This window comes from Gracilinanus agilis, chromosome 6 (assembly GCF_016433145.1).
Source record: "Gracilinanus agilis isolate LMUSP501 chromosome 6, AgileGrace, whole genome shotgun sequence".
Classification (NCBI taxonomy): domain Eukaryota; kingdom Metazoa; phylum Chordata; class Mammalia; order Didelphimorphia; family Didelphidae; genus Gracilinanus; species Gracilinanus agilis.
The window spans coordinates 19594898-19617181 of record NC_058135.1 but is presented as its reverse complement, the minus strand read 5'-3'; the positions used below and the strand labels follow the sequence as shown (position 1 = coordinate 19617181).

Below are 22284 nucleotides of genomic sequence, written 5' to 3'. Positions count from 1 at the left end.
TAAAAGTAATTTTGGAGTATTTTTCCTTTTGATTATAGTTGTAATTCCCACATTTTGAGAACTACTTGTTTATTTCCTTTGACGATTTGCTAACTGGGGAATACTTTGTATTCTTAGAAATTTGACTCAGTTCTCTATAAATTTAAGAAATGAGGCCTTTGTCAAAGACACTTGCTATAAAACATTTCCCCCAGGTTATTGTTTCCCTTCTAATCTTGGTTACATTTATTTTGTTTGTGGAAAACCCTTTTAATGTAGTCAAAGTTATCTATTTTACATGTTCTCTGTGTCTTGTTGGGACATAAATTCTTCCCTGATCTTGGTATATGGTATGAAATGTTGGCTTATGCCTCGTTTCTATTTTCCAGTTTTCCAAGTAGATGTCAAGTAGCGATTTCTTTTTCCAAAAGCTTGGATCTTTGAGTTTGTCAAACACTAGGTAACTATGGTCATTTATGGTCATGCTTGTTGATTGCCTGATATATTCCATTGATCCACTACTCTTATTTTTCAGCCAATACTAGATTGTTTTGAATAGCTAAGCTATATTCTTTCATATTTTTTATTCATTCTTGGCCTTTTATCTTCCAGGTGAATTGTTTTTTCTAGCTCTATGAAATAATTTGAGTAGTTTGATCAGTCTAACATTGAATAAATTAATTTAGGTAAAATTATCAGCCAATTATGCTTATAATTTTCCTAACACTGAACCAACCTTAACATTTCTGGTATAAATGCAGTCTGTATACATTGATCAACTTTGTGATGTGTTGTAATCTTCTTGCTAGTATTTACATTTTCATTAGGGAAAATGGTCTGTAGTTTTCTCTATTTTGAATCTCCCTAGTTATATATCAAGACCATATTAGTGTCATAGAAGGAATTTGGTAGGATTCTTTTAGCTACTTTTTCAAACAATATGTGTGGCACTGGAATTGTTCTTTAAATGTTTGATGGAATGTGCTTGTCAGTCCAACTAATACTGGGCCTCCTCTTTGGCAGCTAATTTATTACATGACTTATTTCAAATACAGATTATAAGACCGTGGTGAACATCTGGGAGCTCTTCCTTTTCTTCCTCCACCCAAGGACTGCTCATCATTCCCCACCCAACTACTTTCCTGGACTTCATCATCTCCCAAATTCTTCATTCTTAGATTAATCCATTTGGAAACTCCCGCATCCTCAGTGCCCCCTACTCCTATGGCCAGAGAAGGTAGAGGATGGACACTGAAGAGCTCTTCCCTCATCCTTCTCCACATAAGGACATGTAGGGATTTCTTACCATTTTCCACCCAGCTACATCATCTCCAGAAACTCTTCAGTTAGATGACAAATTGGAAACTCCCACCTCCTCAGACCACTTCTCATTAGCTTCAGGACTTCCCCATGCCCCCCAGGAAATGTCTGCCTCCCCCCCACCCATAAGTTTTCAGCTTCTTTTTGTCTTTTGTCTCTTTCGTAAAGACTCTGAGCTCTGGAGGGCAGGGATTCTGCCTCTCTTTGTATCCCCAGAGCCTAACATAGTGTGGCTTTGCACATAGTAGGCATTTAATAAAAGCTTATTGACTCTGACTCTCTTTTATTAAATTTTCACAGAAAAAAACCTTCCACAGAATAATATGTATGTTTAAACATGACAGCTAATTAGGCATAGTCCATGTATAAAAATGAAGCAAGGGATGGTTCATTTCAATAGCATCTTCTCTTGATCTTTGACTTTCTGTATCCTTTTTTCTTGATTTCTGATCATTGAAGACATTGCTAAGAAAAAGGCACAAAACACAAGTGAGTCTGAGCTGAGCAGAAGCAAATGAGGTTTCAAGCTGTATTACAAGTTTAAAAGCAGAGCTGTGACCAGCCACTTTGGAACACAGAACAAACTGTATGACCCTGTCCTCGGACCATCTTTTTAAGACAAAGTCACTGGGAGTGAGGCTTCCATTGCAGAGGACAACGCCTCCAGGTAAGTTACAGGGACTCCAGGCCAAGCCAGGCTGGGATTCCTGTGGAACTGGCAGAAGGAAGCCATCACAGTCAAACTAATTATTCTTGCAAACAAGGTGCAAAATTCAGTTGTTCCTATGCCTCTGAAAGAGTCCAAATCCTGTAAGAGACTTTTAAATTTCAGTGTCCCAGTGCAAAGCACCATTCACCCTGTCCAAGTTACAACTCTGTTTAAAAAGTCATTTTACTTCAAAAATATGATTGTATTCTGAACTTAATAAATTCTATTAGGCTTCACTACCCTCCTAACATTGCTCCCTAGAAGTAATCACAGTTCTTCATTGTTCCGTTTGACAGCCTTTCCTCAGACCTCATCTTACTCTCTGTGTAGCATCTAGAGCCTGTCCCTCCTCCCCTGACTTGCACCATCCTGCTCTCTCTCTCTGCCCACTCTGTCTACTTTTTGTTGGACTAGAGAGCCTCTGAGATCCCCTCATCATGCAGCATCTCTCCTGCTGTGATCTCCTGGAAGTCGACCCTCCTTCGACCTCAGGTTTTTCCTCTGTAAAATGAGGAGGTTAGATAGATCGCTGATTCAGAGTTCTGAGTTCTAGATCTATGATCTCATGACATAATCATAGTTTTTGAATCAAAGGGACCAGTTAAGCCTTTGGTTTACTAATGAAAATTCTCCCATTTGTAAAGGCCTTCGAGTCTCACCATCTGGTTATTTCCTTACAGGCCCTCCTCAGTGCTAGCTCCTTTCTTGTTTTCTCTTGTGCTCTACCGATTTGAATACTTGCCATATTTCTCCAATAGTATATAAGCCCAGGAAGGCAGGGACTGTTTCCATTTGGTCTTTGTATCTCCAGTTGCTAGCCTGGCATTTGATGTCTACCATTAATGAGCCATCCAGAAATGTTGAATTGAACTGAATTTGCCAAATTGCATATTGAAAATGCAAAAATCAGTCTTATCAGCCAACAAGTACTTCTGGTGTTAGATGCTGGGGATACAAAGGCCAAGAATGAAACCATTTCAAAATGACTGGGCCCTCAGTCAGACCCGAGGAGGAGCAGAGAAGAGAGTCCTGAAAGACAGTCTACCGATGGATGGTCAGCAGAAGAATTTTTGTTTTGGAAAGACTTAAAATTGTTTTCTCTAATTTTATTTTTCTCTCCCAATTTCTTACTGACTTTCTTGGGTTGCAATTAGGGAAACAGAGGGAGTAAAGGTCTTAATCACATTAGGAATGGGTTTCTGAATTGTTTTCCTATCTTCCCCATACTTAGGGCACATACGTATGCATGTCTCTTGAGAATGAATATCCATTAGAAGGACTTTTGGGGAGAGGAAAATGACAATTTTCTTAAGATCCAGGAGAGGCTCCCCAACAGCATATATAGTACCTTGGTTTTTCATTTGTAAATCTTCTACCAGATTTTGCAAACTCTCCAGTCTGTTCTGTAGCTTCCTACATGTTTTTCCAGTTGTTTCTACTGGTTGATTCGGAGAAGCTAACAACGACAACAAAATTTAGGCATAAAATTAGAAGTGGTTACAGAAAAATCCAGTCATAATCAACTGTTTTCCTTGGAAAGTTTCAGGAAAGAGCCAGACACCCCCTCTAAGGTACATGGTAGGGCGTGCCTGGGATTCCGGTTCCTGAGAAGGATGAGATTGCTTTGAAGTTCTGAACTCCAGTGGGCTAAGCCAATCAGGTATCTGCACCGTCTGTCATCAAAGTGGTGAACCACTGGGAGGGGGACACTACCAGGCTGTCTAAGCGGGCCAGCTAAAGCTCCCGTGCTCATCACTAAACTTCCAGTCTGGGAGAGAACGGAAGACCCAGATTAAAAAAACAAAATAAAACAAAGAATGAATCTTTCAAATACAAAGGGATACAAATAAAACCAAAGTAAGGAGTTTTGTGGTGTTTAAAAAAATTTTTTTAAATGCTCAAAATTTAATGAGATTCCTCATTTCAGCTCAAAGTTTTGCTTATGAAACCTGAGTGAGCTGTTCCCTTCCTTGATGAGAGATGGGCTGGCATAATTGGATGCAGGCACCGTTAACACCTGTGTTGTGGGACAGGCTTAGGGCCGGGAGGTGAGTGGTGCGTGATAGTGAAGCCACATAAATGGAAACAGTGCTGAGTGGCGGAAAGTGAGAGGGATGCTAGAATGGCAAGGACAGCCTGCTGTGTGACAGTCATGGCAAAAACCAGAGAAAGCCGGGACCTCATGTAGCCTTCTTAGGCACAGACACCAGCTTCATTAACTCCTAACAAACTACTTGATAATTAAAGTGATTGTTCAGAAACGATTAGAAAAGGAGATGGCATCTAAGAGCTGGCTGGGCTTCCTCAGGGATGGCTCCCAGGCCACAAGAACTCATTTTCTTTTTTGACAGGACGACTAAACAAGAATAGGGGGTGCTGATGCTATAATTTACAGAGATATGGGAAAGGATTTGACAAGGACTTTTCTAAGTCTATGCCTGGCCCTGAGCTGTTAACATTTTAAGAAATAAAAACAGAGATGCTATGTATGTATAAAGTCTGTGGCAGCTAAAAAGAGCTGATAACTAACATGCTAGATGTGCCTGGTGACTGTTTTCTCCCAGCCCTCAGGCCATTCTTTCTCTTTTTCTTCCTCTCCCTTCCTCAAAGAGATGAATGCCTGGCTCCCAGTCTTCTTCCCACCAATTTCTGCTCACATATGAAGCAACGTAAGCATCTATTTTGATGTTCCCTCCAATCTTCTAGCTTCCAAGTTCCTCAGTCTACTCCAAAAACACACTGCTCCATACTACGTAAGCCCTATACAGGGATGATCGCATGCTCAGTTGTGCCATCGCTACAAGTAGTCCCTCCAATACTGCTTCTTTATCAGATCATCATCTCCCATCATTCCATCTGGGCTATATTCTTCCTAAGCCCATTTTGCATCTTCACCATGGCCTTTGGAATCCCTCCATTCCCTAGTTCTTTCGTACACAAAATTCTACCCCTAGTCTCTCTCCTGACCTCTAGCCCCACACTACTACCTGCCTATTGGATATTTCTCACAGTAGGTATGTCAAACTCAACATTTCAAAAATAGAATTTTCCCAGAATGTATCCTTCTTCCAAACTTCTCTATTGTTATCGAATCCTTCTGGTCCTCCAGGTTTGCAACTTGGAGATATTCTTAATTCTTAATCCCTCATTCTCACTCACCTACAAATCTTCTTTTTAAACTTTTACCTTCTGTCTTAGAATAAATACCAATTATTAGCTTCAAAGCAGAAGAGCAACAAATGCTAGGCAATGGGAATTAAGTGTGACTTGCCCAGGGTCACATAGCTAGGAAGTATCTGAGGTTATATTTGAACCCAGAACCTCCCTTCTCTGGGCCTGGCTCTCAATCCACTGAACCACCTAGCTACCCCTACTTAACTAAAAATCTAACAGATTGTCCAATCTTGTTTTTATCTCCACAGCATCTTTCACATGTACCTCATTCCCTCTCCTTACACAGCTATGACCTTCATTCAAGCCCTCATCCCAGCTCACATGAATAGCCTCCATGTCAAACCTCACCCCCCACTCCCAAGGTCTCTTCCCCTCTATCCATCCTCCACACTGCTGCTAAGTATTATACTAGCCCAATTTTGTTTTATTTTTCTTCCTTTCGTTCTCTATTTCCTCTTTTTTATTTTTGCTTTCTTCCTTCCTTCCCCTCTCTTTCCCTCTTTTCTTTCTACACACTTTCTCCACTGGTGAATGAGGGTGATGCTTTAGATGATATTAACTAGTTTTTGGCCAAACATAAAATCTCTCATGTCAAAGGTGACAAGAAATACTCTACACAGTGGAAGAGTCTGACAGATTCAAAACTGGCTGAATGGTTAAACCCAAAGAGTTTAATCACTGCTTAAAGTCAGGTTGGCAAGAGATCCCCAGCAGAGGGCCCCAGAGATCGGTGCTTTGGCATTGTCTTATTTACTTCTGTGATCAGTGAAGTGGAGAAAGAAATGTACACATCAGTGGATAACAGACAGCTGGGAAGGACAGCTGGATGGCAGGGCCAGAATCCAAAAAGATAACTACAGATGAAAACATTGAACTGAACCAAAGAAGATGAAACTTAATAGGGATAAATGTGAAATCTTCTGGGGTTCAAATAATCAGTTTCACAAACACAAAAGGAGGGAAGCATGGAAAGATAGCAATTTGCCTGAAAAAGATTTGGATAATTCAGTGACCTGAGAGCTCAGAAAGAATCTCCAATATTATAGCCAAGAAAACTAATTTATCCTTAAGTGATAATAAGACAGGCATCACCTTCAGCAGCCAGGAGGTGAAAGCCCCTTTGTATTGTGCCTGGTTCAGACCACACTCGAAGAATTGATACATGTTAAGGAGGGACAGTAATAAGCCACAGAACACCCAGGAGAGGGAAGCTCGGATGGTGGAGAGACTCTTGTTTATGTCATAAGGACATAATCTCCTGCTGAGAGGGTGGCCTGAAGGGATAGACTGACCAGCTCCCACACACCCTGAAAGCTCATAACTCAAAAATTCAGCCCAGGCTCAATGAGAAAAGGGTCCCTCCCTCAAAGTGAGTGCCAGGGTGACCAGAGACAGGGCCTGGGTAGTGGGGAGTCAGTATGGCCACTCTGAGAAAGTCCCAGCGTGGGGAATACTGAAGTCCTGGCAGTGGCAGCAGAAAGCACCTGGCACCGAGCCAGACTAGAGAGCCCAGGCCCAAGGTTTCTGAGGTCCCTCACACTCTGTCCTGAGAAGGTAGAAAGGGCCCTAAGCATCCAGGACTCTGAACTTTGATGTTCCAAGGGGACTAACCCTGGGAGGGAGAGGTCAGAGCAAGGCCCAGGGAATTGAGGGCAGGCTAAACAAGTTACATATAGGATAAATGAGAGATAATCACAGGGAGAAGGCCCCATTAGAAAGAGGGATCCAGAAAGGCTTCTTGTAGTAGGTAGAATTTTAGCTAAGAATTTAAGAAAGCCAGAGAAGCTAGGAGGTGGAGATAAGGAGAGATTTCAGGCATGGGGGAACATCCAGAAAACATGTCCAGAGTCCTGAGATGAAGTTTCTTGTTCTGGGAATCTCTGGGATGCTTGTGTTACTGGATCAGAGGATGTAGAGGGCAGAAAGGTATAAGAAGACTGGAAACGGAGAAAGGGGCCAAAAGGACTTTATATTCCATGTTGGTGGTAGTAAGGGATCACTGGAGTATATTGAAGGGAGGATCCCTGGGGGAGGGAGGGGGGAACCTGTGCTTTAGAAAGATCAATGTGACGGCGGAGTAGAGGACAGCAGCAGGAGAGACTTGTGGCAAGGAGTCAAAGTAGCCAGCAATATAGTTCAGGGGAATGTGAGGTGATGAAGGCCCAGGTAAGTGGTGGTAGCATCGAAGGAGAGAAGAGAGCACATATAAGAAATGACACAAAGGTAGAGTCAGCAGGATTCGGCAATCACAAGCCTCTCTCATTTTACTGCACTTTGCTTTACTGTGTTTCACAGACACTGATGATTTTTTTTTTTAAAAGACTGAAAGCTTATGGTAGTCCTGCATTGAACAAGTCTATCAGTGACATTTTTCCAACGGCACATGTTCCCAGTGTGTCTCTGTGTCACATTTTGGTAATACTCACAATATTTCAAATTTTTCACTATTATTTTATCTGTTAAGGTGATCTGTGATCAATGACCTTTGATGTTACTACTGTAATTGTTTTGGGAAGCCATAAATCACTTCCATATAAGACAATGAACTTAATCAATAAATGCTGTGTGTGTTCTTACTGCTCTACTGACAAGCCTTGTTCCCTTGTCTCACTCCCTCTTCTTGGACCTTCCTATTCCCTGAGACAAAAGAGTATTGAAGAATATGACATCAACTTGGTTGATAAAGCAGCAGCAGCATTTGAAAGGATTAACCCCAGCTGTGAAAGAAGTTCTATTGTGGGTAAAATGCTATCAAATATCATTACATATTACAGAGAACTCTTTCATCAAAGGAAGGGTCAATCGATGATTGACTGTCTTCTGTTTGACTTCACTGTCTTATTTTAAGAAATTGCCATGGGGGCAACTGATTGGGAGCCAGGCCTAGGGACTGACTGTCCTGGGTTCATCTCGTCTCAAACACTTGTCTAGCTGTGTGACCCTGGGCAAGTCACTTGATCCCCATCGCCTAGCCCTTACCACTCTTCTGCCTTGGAACCAATATACAGTACTGATTCTAAGATGGAAGGTTAAGGGTTTTGTAATAAAAGGAAAAAAGAAATTGCCGTGGCTGCCACAACATTTAGCAACCTCCACCCTAATCTATTACCTAATTAATAAATCAGTTTCAGAAACTTAAAAAAAAAGCAACTATCAACACTGAAACAAGACCCTTCAACAATCAAAAAGATTATGACTCCCTGATGGCTCAGATGTTGGTTAGCATTTTTACCCATAAAGTGTTTTTTTCAGAATTCGTTTTTAGACATACTACTATTGAATGCTTAACAGTTAATATATAACTTTTGTATGTACTGGGAAACTCCTAAATAATTGGGACTTGCTTTCTTGTAGCAATTTGGAACCAAATCTGAATTATCTCCAAAATATGCTTCCACTTAGATATGAGGAGGAGATGAGAGGAGTGAGGAGTCGAGGATGATACCTAGGTGTCACGTGGGAGATTCCAAATGGTGGTGATACTCTCAATAGTAATAGGAAAGTTAGGAAAAGGGAAGAATTGGGAGTGGGGTAGATAACAAGTTCCGTTTTAGACATGTTGAAAACAGGACATCCATTTCACAATGTTCCATTGGCAGCTACAGATGAAAGATGTTAGCCTCAAGAGAGAGGTTAAGGCTGGATAAATAGATCTGAAAAATGTTGATGAGAAAATGCAAAAAAGAACCAGGAAAACACTGAGAGTAGTGAAAAAGTAGTGAATAGATCTTAATTTTGGCATTCTTTTACTTTTGGATTTAATAGATGAATTGATAATTAAAGAGAGAGAACTTTTTTTTTTTTTTTTAATTTTTTTTTAAACCCTTGTACTTCGGTGTATTGTCTCATAGGTGGCAGATTGGTAAGGGTGGGCAATGGGGGTCAAGTGACTTGCCCAGGGTCACACAGCTGGGAAGTGGCTGAGGCCGGGTTTGAACCTAGGACCTCCCGTCTCTAGGCCTGGCTCTCACTCCACTGAGCTACCCAGCTGCCCCCAAGAGAGAGAACTTTTGACAAAATTGTGTAATATTATACACTGACACAATGTGCTAAGATTTACAAAACGTCCATGTGATAGTAGATTGTACTTTCAAAACCTGAGCCTGAAAGTCACTGAATTTAAAAAGATAAAATAAAAATTTTAATGTAAAAGAAAAAGCGTAAACTATTGACTCTTGGGGAAAATATCAAATCAATTTATTAATATAGGTAAATTATAGACCATCTTGCTTTAGAAAAAAAAAAGAAAGAAAAAATGGCTCTCATCAAACCCTAGACTATCAGAGTTTGTTTTAAATGTGTTCTTTTACTTATTAAGTCTAAGACTACATGGAATATCTCTGTGAAAATATTAATACAAATATTTACATTAGGAGGAAATCAACAAGGTCACTCAACTCCTCTGGGTACCCACCCATACCTTTAACATCAGATGAATGGGTATGTTTGACAGCTCTGTAGTCTGATTTGGAAGACAGAGAATCCTCAGTTGAGCTGGACAAGATGGGATGCGCTGGAGGCCTTTCTGTGGCCTTTGGCTCTTGGGAGAACTTTTTAGGAGAAGTGCCATAGCGGTTTCCACCAACTGCAATTGAAGGACTTACTAAAATATAAGCAAAACAGGAACACATGGGCTCAGGGAAACATCATACTGGCTTTACAACCGAGTCTTTATCATCTTTGATATATCATTTCCCCTTCCTATGGATGGCCTTTCCCTTTTGTTGATATTCCATTTCTCAAGCTCATTCACTATTATGAAGAGTGAATCAAACTTTGTCTATCAATCAGCAATTTAAAATTTATCAATCAATAACTTAAGCACCCCTATCTTTAACACTAAGTAAGAGAGTTCACAATTCACTTGCTAGAGTGGGTGACAACTCCAGAGGCCACCGACTACCCCTTGGGCCGGACTAGGCAAATTGAAAGACTGTAATTGGTGTGGAGGAAGGGACAGGAAGGGATGTGAAAAAAGGACTATAAAAAGTCCTGAAATTCCTGTCCAGGAGTCCTTCAGCTTGGATCTTCTCCTTGGGACTGCTCCTGAGACCTCGCCTTTGGACTGCTTCTTTGGAGGAGGACTTCATCTTGTGACTTCTCTTCTTGGACTTCTCCCTTGATCCTGTGTCAGTGAGCTGGGTGAGTAGCTGGCCTTCCTTTTCTGGCTTCTGGAGAGAATGGTTCCAGAGGAGCCTTCCTTTCCTGGAGGAGTTTGCATTGGTGGAACCCTTGCTGAAGACACCATCTGGCCCTCTGGCTGAAGATTATCAAGTCCTGCTGGGGCTGAGCCCCACACTGGAGCAGCTCTTAGGGTGATAGGCTACTTTCTTCTTACATTTTCCCACTTACACTCTTTCCACCTCTTTGTAAATAAAGCTACTAAAAGTCATTTTGTCTTAAGTTATAATATCTTTAAATCGGCAACCACAATATTACTATAGAATTCTCATATTTAGCATAAAACCTAACTTTTTAAATTCTTACACTATCCTCAGCCATGGAACACCTAGAAAGCAGCACTAGTTTCTTCTTTTCTCTGGTATGCTCCTGGCAGACTGAAAAAAGACTAGATTACCTCAAAGGAGATGATGTTTAGACTTTGTAGCTAAGAACTCTGCATGGCCCACATAGCAGCTAGCCTTAATCGTAACTCATTAATATAGAATTTATTGGGTTAAAGATGATTTCCGTACAACTCTTTTGATTTGATAAATACCAAGTGAAAAAAAGGGGCAGTTAGGTGGTACAGTGGACAGAGCTCTGGGCCTGGAGTCAGATTATTTTTCCATCTGTAGTCTGCTTTCTCTGCTTTGTCTCCTCCTGATATAGGTAGCAGGGCCATAATGGTCTCACAGATTGAAAAATTAGATTTAATTGTTCTTTGAACATTTGATAGAATTCATTTGTAAATCCATCTGGGCCTGGGTCTACCCCCTTAGAAACTTTCACGGCTTCTTCAATTTACAACAGATAAAGAAGAAATGAAGAAAATTCTTAGAAACAATTTTGCCAAACCATGTGCCAACAATGTTGGTTGTATAAGTGAAAGGGATTTTTACAAAAATATAAAATGGGGCAGCTAGGTAGCTCAGTAGATTGAAGCCTAGAAATGAGAGGTTCTAGGTTCAAATCTGTCTTAGACACTTCCCAGCTGTGTGACCCTGGGCAAGTCACTTAATCCCTATTGCCTAGCCCTTACCATTCTTCTGCCTTGGAACCAATCCATAGTATTGATTCCAAGACAGAAGGTAAGGGTTTAAAAAAAAAAAAAAAATATATATATATATATATATATAATCCAACCCAGTAGAACAAAAAACAGAATCATTCACATAGCTTAAGAAAAGAAATTGATTTTGACTATATTTCTATGAGTTTTCATTTTGGAATTTCAGGAGATCACTGATGGATATGTTCTATTGTCACTTTACCTCCTGGTTCTAATGGGTCTAAGTAGTTTTCATTCATACTTTCTTGAAATGTTATTCAGGTTTTGGGGGAAGGTCCTTTTTTAAAGTAGTTGGATAATTCTTAGATCTTCTCCCACTATTTTAGGTCATTTTTTTAAAATAAGAAATTTACACTCTATCAATATTTTGATTTTCTAGTATTTGTTTTCTCAAAATCATGAATTCTATTGGTCAATTCTAATTTTTTAAAGATACTGTTACTTATTTCTTTTGTATCACCTTGTACTATGTTTATTATTCTCTCTCCAAGTCTTTCCTCTAGAATTTTGTATTAAAGGACCTTTAAATATTTATGAGGCACATAAAAATGAACAAAGCAAAAAGGAAAATCTCTCTTTTTCTTTGCACCACAGACTTTGGCTAAGATGTCAAACAGCACTGAGCAGTTAATGCTAGTTTTAATTGATTGGCTCAACCTGCCAGGGACCATTAAATAGGTGTGAAAGGAATTGGATGGGGTCTTGTCTCTCCTTTTTTCTACAATATGAGAAGGTCCTAGACCAGTGATGGTGAACCTTTTAGAGATGGAGTGCCAGGCCCCATCCCCCAGACCAAGTGCCATGTCCCCCATCCCACACAGGAGAGGGAGGAAGTGCTCCCATTGGGCTGCTGGGTGGAGGGGCAGGGGAAGTGAGGAATGTCCTCAGCAAGTATAGAGAGGGGGAGGGGAGTGGCCTAAGGGCTCTGCTCCCTTCCAGCTCTGCCACCTATGAGCCTCCCACCTTACTCCCTGTGTGCTCCCATTGAGCTGCTGGGCAGAGGGGTAGAGGATAAGAAAAAAATGTCATCAGGCATGGTGGCGAGGGGGAGGGCTAATTACAAACTGGGGGGTGCGGTGGGGAGGGGGGTGACCTGTGCCCACAGAGAGTGCTCTGCACGCCTTCTTTGGCCCCTGTGCCATAGGTGCCATCACTGTCCTAGACTATGATCTGAAGAGTCAGCGTGTGTGTCCCTGCCCTAGAAAATGCCCGGGTAACAGTCCATGTGACCGAATCCTTGAACCGAACCTTAGAATCTGTCTTACCGTGTTGTAAGTGACTCGGGAGCAGGGATAGGTATGTGTGAATGACTTCTGATGCCTCTCTATTCCCCAATGGCCCAGCCTGCTCGTGCTAATGGTCCTAACCTGAAGGAATGATTTTTTGTTTGTTTACCTCTAGCAAAATGCGGGTCTCCATTGAATCTATCGAATAAGTCAGCTAGCCTGTGTAGAACCTACTTTTATAAAATGCTCCCATCAACGAGCAACATACAAGGCCATATAATTCATGGAACTAGATTAAGATAATACAAATGGATTTTTTAATTAATGGCCTGAATTTCAAAAGAAAAAATACATTTCCTCAGTTCCTTTGCATGTTGTATAAGCATCCATTAAAAACTCACCACTGGATGGAAAACTGAAGGTATTAGATGTGTCCTCCAGGTCTCCAGCATGTAGAGTTGAAGGATCTCTGGAAGCAAAAGAATCATCATTCTAGCACATTATTAAGATTAAAAAGAAGTCCAAAGGAACCAAAGTGATCGGTGACAGCGGAACTGAGAAATGTCAGATGTCACCAAAGCGGACACATTCCAGCAGATGCTGCCTGGGAAAGCCATCTCTGTGAACTTTTCCTAGGACTCAAGTCACACGTCATTTTTATGAAAGGAAAAGAATGATTCTGTAAAACCTAGACCACGTACATTCTTATAGAGAAAGAGTTGTCTCAGTACAGTCATCTTTATATGTTTCTCTCAGAGAGTTTTGATGATTTAGGTGAGGAAGCAAAATTTAAAGTAAAGAAATAAAAGAACAAAAAGCAAAAAAATAAGTAAATGGAACCTCCAAAGATCTATGACAATCAATTAAGAGACTTAGATAATACAGTTAAATCATAAAGTCCTTTAAATCCACTCAGCATTTCATAAGGTTTTTATTTTTAAGATTTTGAACATGATATGGATGCAAAATAACTGATAAATGGGTTTTAAAAGTCAGATTCACCACTGCAAGCACCTACTTCCATGAAAAATGATAGATTTGACAGATAATTTCTAATCGTATTAATTCCTTGTTGAATTACCCTTACTGGCTACAAATGAATTGCAATTTCATTTGATTGCCTAGCATATAATTTTTTTTAAATGACTGATACGAAACTAATCTTCATAACAATAACCAAAAGCAACCCTGAACATTCAAGCCTATTTCACTCACATTCCAAATTATGTTCCAATTTTTGCTAATGTACAAGTGGAATGTGCTCTGGGCTGCAGGCTCCTAATCCCACCTCCTACACATGTCACCATAAGGGGGACAAGGGATAAGACACATAGCATCTCCCAGCCACATGGGGATAATGTTTGCACAGATTCGGTGTGAAAAAAGCATTTGACAGACATGCGATTTATCCATTCATATACGTATTACAAAATTGTGATCAGTGTGTCCAAACGATCCAAGATTGCGTCTTTCACATCGAGTATGTCTGTAAATAAATTTGGGCCCAATAATAGACTTTACACAGATCAGTGATGGATCCGCCTCACTAACTGCAGAAAGAGTCAACACTAGTTTGGATGCAGGAGATAGATTATTTTGGAGAAAGCAATTCCCAAAAATCTTCTACTAATGCACAAAGTAATTGTGATCAGTCTAGATGGAGGAATTAATACATACACTGGCCAAATCAAACGTGCACACCTGAAGTATGACAGCATACACAACTGTACGTGCTTCTTTTGTGTTTCATTCTTTGACTCACCTGAAGTTCTTGGCAATATGAATCCATGTTCATTCTCCTTCATGTTTATGGCCAATCTGCCCAATATTTTTAAAATAACATTTACCTACACTATTCTATTAGCTTTGGTTAGTTACATGTCATTTCTGATACTAGTCTGAATATATTTATAGAATTGCTATTAGATTGATTTTTATTTTAAATTTTATTTTATTTTAAATCTATTGATTTTTAAATCCAGTGCTATATGCATTTAAAACCCTCTGTTGCTTCATTGCACATTTTAAAGTCTGGTATATTTTGTTTATCATTGATATTTTTGCCCACTTATTTTTCCAGATTTTATTATCAGTTTGTCAAGTTGTATAAAATATCTTGAGGAATTAACATGACATTGAATTAAATCCAGATATGCACTTAGAGAATATTATTCCTTACCTTTTTTTCTCAGTTAAAAATTTATAGGGGGACAGCTGGGTGGCTCAGTGGATTGAGAGTCAGGCCTAGAGATGGGAGGTCCTGGGTTCAAATCTGCCCTCAGACACTTCCCAGCTGTGTGACCCTGGGCAAGTCACTTGACCCCCATTGCCTACCCTTACCACTCTTCTGCCTTGGAGCCAATACATTGTTGACTCTAAATTGGAAGGTGAGGGTTTACCAAAAAAAGATGGTTTATAGTTTTCTTTGGTGAAATCCCCTATCCAGTAATGGGCAAACTTTTAAAGAGGGGGCCAAAGGAAGGGAAATGCTCCTCTGTCAGTCTGTTTCTAAGGCAACTCTTTCGAAGTTTCATTGTATTGTATGCTACTCATTGTATTCGTCAGATTAGGAATAACGCTGCACAGCCAGATAGAACATTTCAGGGGGCTGCCATAGTTTGCCCATCACTGCCATATCCATGAAGAGAAGCCTGATTTCCATTGTGTTTTCAGGCCGTATCCTTTAGAGGAATGAAGTTGATTTTTTATGCATTTTTTATATCCTGAAACTTTGCTAACTGCTATCGTTGATCTTTCGCGTGACTTTGATTTCAAAGATATGGACCTTTGATATATAGATAAGATTTGCTATACAGATCTATAACTTCGTCCATTCACGGGATCCTGTGCGTTCGTGTGGTCAGAACGATGTCCTCGTCTGGGAGTCCTCATTCTGCTAAAAAGCTCTTCCAAATGTAGCCGGGCAGGCCTCAGCCCTCTGCCTGTTCTCTCCGTGTCTGTCACGCACACACCAACCCACCACATCCCCCTCTCCGAGCCTCTGAGAGCCCTGGGTCATGCGGGCACCATCACGAGGCGTCACAGCAGTGGCAGCAATAATTCAAGGATGCCTTAAAAGTGAGTTGGACAGCCACTTCTCAGATATGGTACAGTAGAGGTTTCTTCCACATAGGGATGAAAGGTCTCCAAGTATGATATGTAATAATCTGTGTTTTTTTAAATTTTGGCTATCCCCAGGGGCAGCTAGGTGCCTCAGTGGATAGTCAGGTCTGGAGACAGGAGGTCCTGGGTTCAAATATACCTCAGTTGCTTCCTAGCTGTGTGACCTTGGGCAATGAGAGTTAAGTGACTTACCCAGGGTCATACATACAGCTAGGAAGTGTCTGAGGCCAAATTTGAATCTAGAATCTGCTATCTCTAGGCCTGCCACCCACTGGGAACACTTCAATGTCCGTACCCATAACTGTGTGTTTTTAATGTGTAAACAAGACCCAGCAATCACTTATCAAGTGTGAACTCTTCTCTAATTGGATCACTAAAGGAACTGCTGATTTAGCTAGCCAAACAAGCAAACTATGCCCCCGGGGGCTTCAAATAGGGGGAGAAAATTGAGCTGCAGTCTAGGGAAAGGTAGAGGGTTTCAGGTCCAAGGGTGCCAGATAGAATGCCTAAGAAGTAATCACTGGGGAGTGGTGAGGGAGGAGGAAACAGGGATAAGAAAAGGATTTCTCTTCTTCCTCCCCCTCAACTTTCTGCTTAGAGACTGGACCAAGTGCAGACAGTGCATCGGGAGGCCTAACCAAGGACCAACATGGACAAACACAGTCAAAGATAACAAAAAGAATTTGTTGCACCCGATTTAAAAAATTAATTTAAATTTTTAAAAAATCAAAAATGGCTGCAAGGGACTTGAGAAATGACTTCCAATGACCAGAAGTTGTGAATTGTTTTCGGTTGTACAAATTCTCTATGCTGCCATTCTTTCTCTTGGTTTTGTGTGTCTTTGTGAGCGAGTCTAACCAAATCTTTGGGGAGATGTTTCCTACAACTGTTTAACTCCATCTTCTCAGTAAATAAATTTTCTAAAGGCTGTTAGAGACCTGGCTGGCTGGTAATGGGAAATATACCAGTAGCAGCCTAAAAAGAAGCCCTGTCTGCCAGCCCCAATGGCAGCCACCCCCTAGAGATGCAGCCTAGCACCCAGGGGAATACTACAGGAGTCAAGGAGTATTTTAGCAAAATTAAGTATTTTGAAATTCAAGGACCTGCCAAGTACAAGCACTTCTTTCCTGCTATAAGTTTCAATTGACCTTTTGGTCAGTTTGGTGGTATTTCTAAATGAACTGTTTCTGTCAATAGAGGGGCCAGAAGGGATGAAAGACAATGAATGAAACCAAGCATTTTCACCAAAGGTCTGTGAAACAATTTGCTCAAATAAGATTGAGTGGAGTATAATGACACATTGTCTTTGGGAGGAGAAAACACCCATTTAGAAGAACATCACCTTCAGTCTGTATTCAGGCTCTTCTCTCTTTAATCAAAGTCAGTAGCCATAAACTTGTAGGATACTCATTTGGAATAATTTCTCATTTTCTTAATGACATTTCTAGGTTACCTGCCTAATTATGGAGGAAACATGGAAATGATTTTGGATTCCCATAAGGGAAAACTTCATAATAATAAGAAAAATTAAGTACCAATTAATAGGAATAATGAATCCCACAAAGTCATTATTGTATATATATCAAATTCATACTATTTACAGTTATAATTATTTAAACTATGAACACTGGTTCCAACCCAATGGAAACATACAGTGTGAATTTGAACAAGTTAGTCACAATCACTTAATGGAATTCATTATTTGCATTAATCAGAATCTAGTGGCATCCAAAAAGTGGCATGGACTGGCCTGTCTAAGGAAGTGGTCAGTGATGTGGGAATTTCCAAGGTTCTGCATTCCCTTTCTCTTTTCTCTCTATATGCATGCTTGGAGGATTTCATTCTCTGTAGTTTCAATCATCAGTACTACATAAAGGAACTTCAGCAGCCCCTACTTCCTTCCATATCCCAAAAGGAATTCCTACTATAATATACCTGACAAATGGTTATCCAGTCTCTTCTGGAAGACTTCTAATGAGAAGAAATACACAAGTGCTGCAGGGAGCCCATTTTCCCTTTTGCAATTTCCATCCAGTTACTCCTGGTTCTGCCCTCAAAGGCCAAGCAAAACAAACCTAGTCCCTCATTTACTATGATAACTCCTCATATAATTCCTAAAAAATGTATGTATGTTTATTATATCTAAGTTTTGAGGTGTCTCCCTCCCTCCCTTTCTTCTTACCCATACTAGAGAAGGCATCATTCGATGAGAAAAAGAGTGTGTGTGTGTGTGTGTGTGTGTGTGTGTGTGTGTGTGTGTGTGTAAAACCATGTTTTGCATGCATCTTTTCATCAGTTCCTTCTCTGGAGGTGGACATTCACAATTATTCTTCAAATAATATTGCTGTTGTTGTATACAATGTTCTCTTTGTTCTGCTTGTTTCACTTTATAATTTCATGTAGATTTACCCATGTTGTTGGTTTTTTAATTAACCTGCTCATCATTTCTTACCATGTAGTAGTATTTCATTGCAATCATATGCCACAACTTGTTTTACCATTCCCCAATTGATGGACATCCCTATAAATATATAAATAAATATTTTAGAGCACTTGGGTTCTTTTCCTTTTTCCCTGATCACATTAGGAAACAGTCTTAATCGTGGTATTCCTGGGTCAAAGGGTAGGCATAATTTTATAACTCTTCTTCATCCTCTCCAGCATTTATAATTTTCCCTTTTTATCATTTTAGCCAATCTCATAAGTATGAGATATGAGAAGATATCTCAGAGTTGTTTTAATTTGCATTTCTCTAATTAATGATTTGGAGCATTTTTTTACATGACTAGATATAACTTTGATTTCTTCATCCAAAAAACTTCCTATTCATACCCTTTGACCAATTAGGGGATGGCTCATATGATTACAAATTTGACAAAGTGTTCTTTATATTTGAGATATGAGACTTTTATCTGAGAAACTGTCTATCACACACACACACACACACACACACACACACACACACACACCTCCCCCATTTTTCTGCTTTCCTTCTAATTTTGGCTACATTAGTTTTATTTGTACAAAATCTTTTTAATTTAATGTAAAGTTATTCATTTTATACTTCATAATGCTCTCTATCTCTTGTTTATTTATCAATTTTTCTCTCACCCATAAATCTGATAGTATATGTTCCATATTCTTCTCATTTGTTTATGATATCTCCCTTTATGTCTAGGTCTTATATTCATTTTGACTATATCTTGGTAAATGGCATAAGATATTGATCTATTTTTACCTAGTTTCTGTCAAACTGCTTTCTAGTTTTCCCAACATTTTTTTTTTTTACCAAATAGTGAATTCATATCCCCAAAGCATAGATCTTTCATTCGTTAAATGCAAGGTTACTGTTATCTTTTATTACTATGGGTGTATGCATGATTGGTTCCACTGAGAGATTTTTCTATTTCTTAGCCAATACTAACTAGTTTTGATAATTACTGCCTTATAATACAATTTAAAATCTAGTACTAGACCTCCTTTCTTTTCCATTTTTTAAATTAATTCCTTGACATTATTGCCCTTTGGTTTTTCCATATAATTTTTTTTTTCTAGTTCAATAATTTTTTGATGATTTAATTGGGATGGTACTGAATAAAGTTAGGTAGAATTGTTATTTTTGGCTCTGCTCACGCATGAATAGTTAACATTTCTCCAATTACTTAAATCTGACTTTATTTGTATAAACAGTATTTTATAATTATGTCCATGTATTTCCTGGATTTGTTTTGGCAGGCATACTCTTCAGGTATTTTATTCTGTCTATAATTATTTTAAATGGGGTACCTCTTCTTGCAGGGCTTTGTAGGTGACATCTAAAAATGCTGATGATTTATGATTTATAGGTTTCTAGCTTATCCTTATTACAGATGTTTGCTGATCACTTTAGGTAGATGCCTCCTATTATTTTAAGGAAAAATCCATTGATACCTATCCTTTCAAGTGTTTTTAATAGAAGTGTTGTATTTTGGCAAAAGCTCTTTCTGCATATATTAATGTAATCATATGATTTTGTTGCTTCTGTTATTAATATAATCAATTATTTTAATAGTTTTCCTAATATTAAGCCATCCCTGCATTCCTGGTATATAAATTCTGCTTTTTCAAAATGTATAATCTTTGTGCTATAATGCTGTAGTCTCCTACCTAGTATTTTATTTAGGATTTTTGCATCCATATTCATTACTGAAATTGGGCTATAATTTTCTTTCTCTGTTTTCACTCTTCCTGGTTTAGGTATCAGCACAATATTTGTTTAATAAAAGGAGTTTGATAGGGCTCTTTCTTATATATAGTTCTAAATAATATATTTAATATTAGAATTAGTTGATCTTTAAATGTTTGGATAATTCACTAGTAAATCTTTCTGGCCTGATTTTTCTTTCTTTTGGAAGTTCATTCATGATCTGTTTAATTACTTTTTGTAAAATAGGTTTATTTAGATATTCTATTTTTCTTCTATTAGCCTAGGCAGTTATAGTTTTTGTAAATATTCTTCTATTTCACTTAAATTGTTAAACTTGTTGGTATATGATTGGGCAAAATGACTCTAAAATTTTTTTTTTATTTTAAACCCTTACCTTCTGTCTTGTGAAGTTATTTGCTTCTAGTTGTTGGATTCCAATTTTTAAAGACTGAATTTCATCCCTGACTTTTTGATCATCCTTTTCCTTTTGGTCTTTGTAGATCATCTTTTCTTTGCCTCATTTTCAAGCTGGTCAATTTTCTTGTTTTAGTCCATGTGCCTCTGTTTCCAGATGATCTATTTTGCTTTTAAGTTCTTTTACCAATTGTCTTCATTGTCTTAATTGTTTTTTGAATTGTGTTTTGAGTTCTTCCAAAACCAGAGAATTGTGTCCAATTCTCTGGAGTACCTGAGTTTTTGCTTGGTGTTCTTTGGTCCTCCTCTGTTCCATTTGTTCTTTATTCATTACCTGGAGAGAAGCTGTCAATTATAATTTCTTTTTTCTTTTTCTGTTGTTTACTCATATTTTTTTCCTTCTTTCCCTCCATCATTAGTTATATTCTCGCTCCTCTATTTACTGGATCTGTGGGTTTGGGCTATTCTGGCCTGAAGAGGCTTCCTCTCTGCTCTGCTGATTAATTGGATTGGGCTGATGGAGCTGACCTGGCCAGATCTTCCCCAGCTTCCAGCAGAAGCTGAACCTGAAGGTGAAGGTGTGAAGGCTGAAGGTAGTTACACTCATCATCCTCTCTTCCTTTCTACCAGCTACCTCCCTGCCAGCTGCCTGGTCAGAGCCCTGAGCTTCCTGTGGTGGTACCAAAGTACTGTCACAGTTGCAGCCTTCACCCTGGGATCCCAGTCAGCCAGACTCTTATCACAGGTCTCAGTGCAATAGTTAAGGAGGGGTATTGGAGATTGAGCTTCCCTGCCCTCTGAAGGCTTCTTATCTACACTATTGCTAGATTGGATTAAGTCAACTGATATGATTTGCAGAGCTAGATGTGCCCTGAGGCCAAAACCTCCAGAGGCCCAAGATGGAGAAATGGTGGCTAAAGGCTGCATCCAGGCTGTACTCCTCTCTGCCCCTCTCCTCCAGCTGCCTCCCTGTCAGCTATGGTCAGAGCCCTGAGCCTCACATAGCTGTGGTAGCAAGGCACTCCCCCTGGGCTGGAGTCCTTGCCCCAAGATCCCAACAACCATCCAAGTCTCAGCAGAGTATATAGAGAAAGGGTCCTGGGACCTTCCTTCTTTCTTTTCCTTAAACCAGAGAATTCAACCTTTTCTGTGTACGTTTTAAGTTGAGTCGAGCAGGAGAGTCCCCCAGCTCTGTCCTGTTGTTGTATTTAGTTTTGTGTCCTCCTCAAAACACTTCATTTTTGATTGGTGTAGAAGAGTTTTCACAGAGGACTTGACTTTTGCTGCTTCTAAGCTGCCATCTTGACTCTGCCCCTCTTACCTTCTGTCTCAGAATTAATACAATGTGTTGGTTCCAAGGCAGAAGAACAGAAGGGCTAGGCACTGGGGGTTAAGTGACTTGCCCAAGGTCACACATCTAGAAAATGTCTGAGGCCAGATTTGAAGTCAAGATCACCTGTGCCAAGGCCTGTCTCTCAATCCATTGAGCCACCTAGCTGCCCCCACCACCACCACCACTCTTAATAGCTACTTTGATTTTCTCTTCATTAGTGATATATTTGCCCTTTTCATTTTTGAAGCTGGTGATTTGGTTTGCTTCTTTTTTAAAAATATTAACCAGTGGTTTATCTATTTTGTTGGATTTTTCATAAAATTAACTCCTAACTTTACTTATTAATTTGATCATTTCCTTAAATTTGATTTTATTACTCACTTTTAATTGTTAAGTTTTCCAGTTTGGTGTTTAATTGGAGATTTTAAATTTGTTCTTTCCTTAGTTTTTACAAATTATATATCCAGTTCATTGATCTGTTATTTCTCTACTTTATTGATATAAGCATTTTAGGATATAAAATTTCCTCTAATTACTGCTTTTTCTATATACCATAGGTTTTGATATGTTGTCTCATTATCATCATTC

The 22284-nt window shown here is 39.3% G+C and overlaps 1 protein-coding gene across 2 annotated transcripts in view; it reads right to left on the bottom strand.

Moving 5' to 3' along the window:
• Window positions 1–1581: 1581 nt before the first annotated feature.
• CCDC158 (coiled-coil domain containing 158) overlaps window positions 1582–22284 on the bottom strand; it is an 88057-nt gene continuing 67354 nt past the window's right edge. The window contains exons 19-25 of one of the 2 annotated variants that reach the window (XM_044680491.1): window positions 20638–20684; window positions 18198–18210; window positions 13042–13109; window positions 9734–9785; window positions 9603–9703; window positions 3357–3464; window positions 1582–1764 (exon numbers count right to left, since the gene is read on the bottom strand). In XM_044680491.1, the coding sequence (XP_044536426.1) occupies window positions 1688–1764; window positions 3357–3464; window positions 9603–9703; window positions 9734–9785; window positions 13042–13109; window positions 18198–18210; window positions 20638–20684 (466 nt within the window). In that variant the 3' untranslated portion in view covers window positions 1582–1687. Of the gene's footprint in view, window positions 1765–3356; window positions 3465–9602; window positions 9786–13041; window positions 13110–18197; window positions 18211–20637; window positions 20685–22284 lie in introns of both variants that reach the window. The other variant, XM_044680490.1, reaches the window with a different exon arrangement.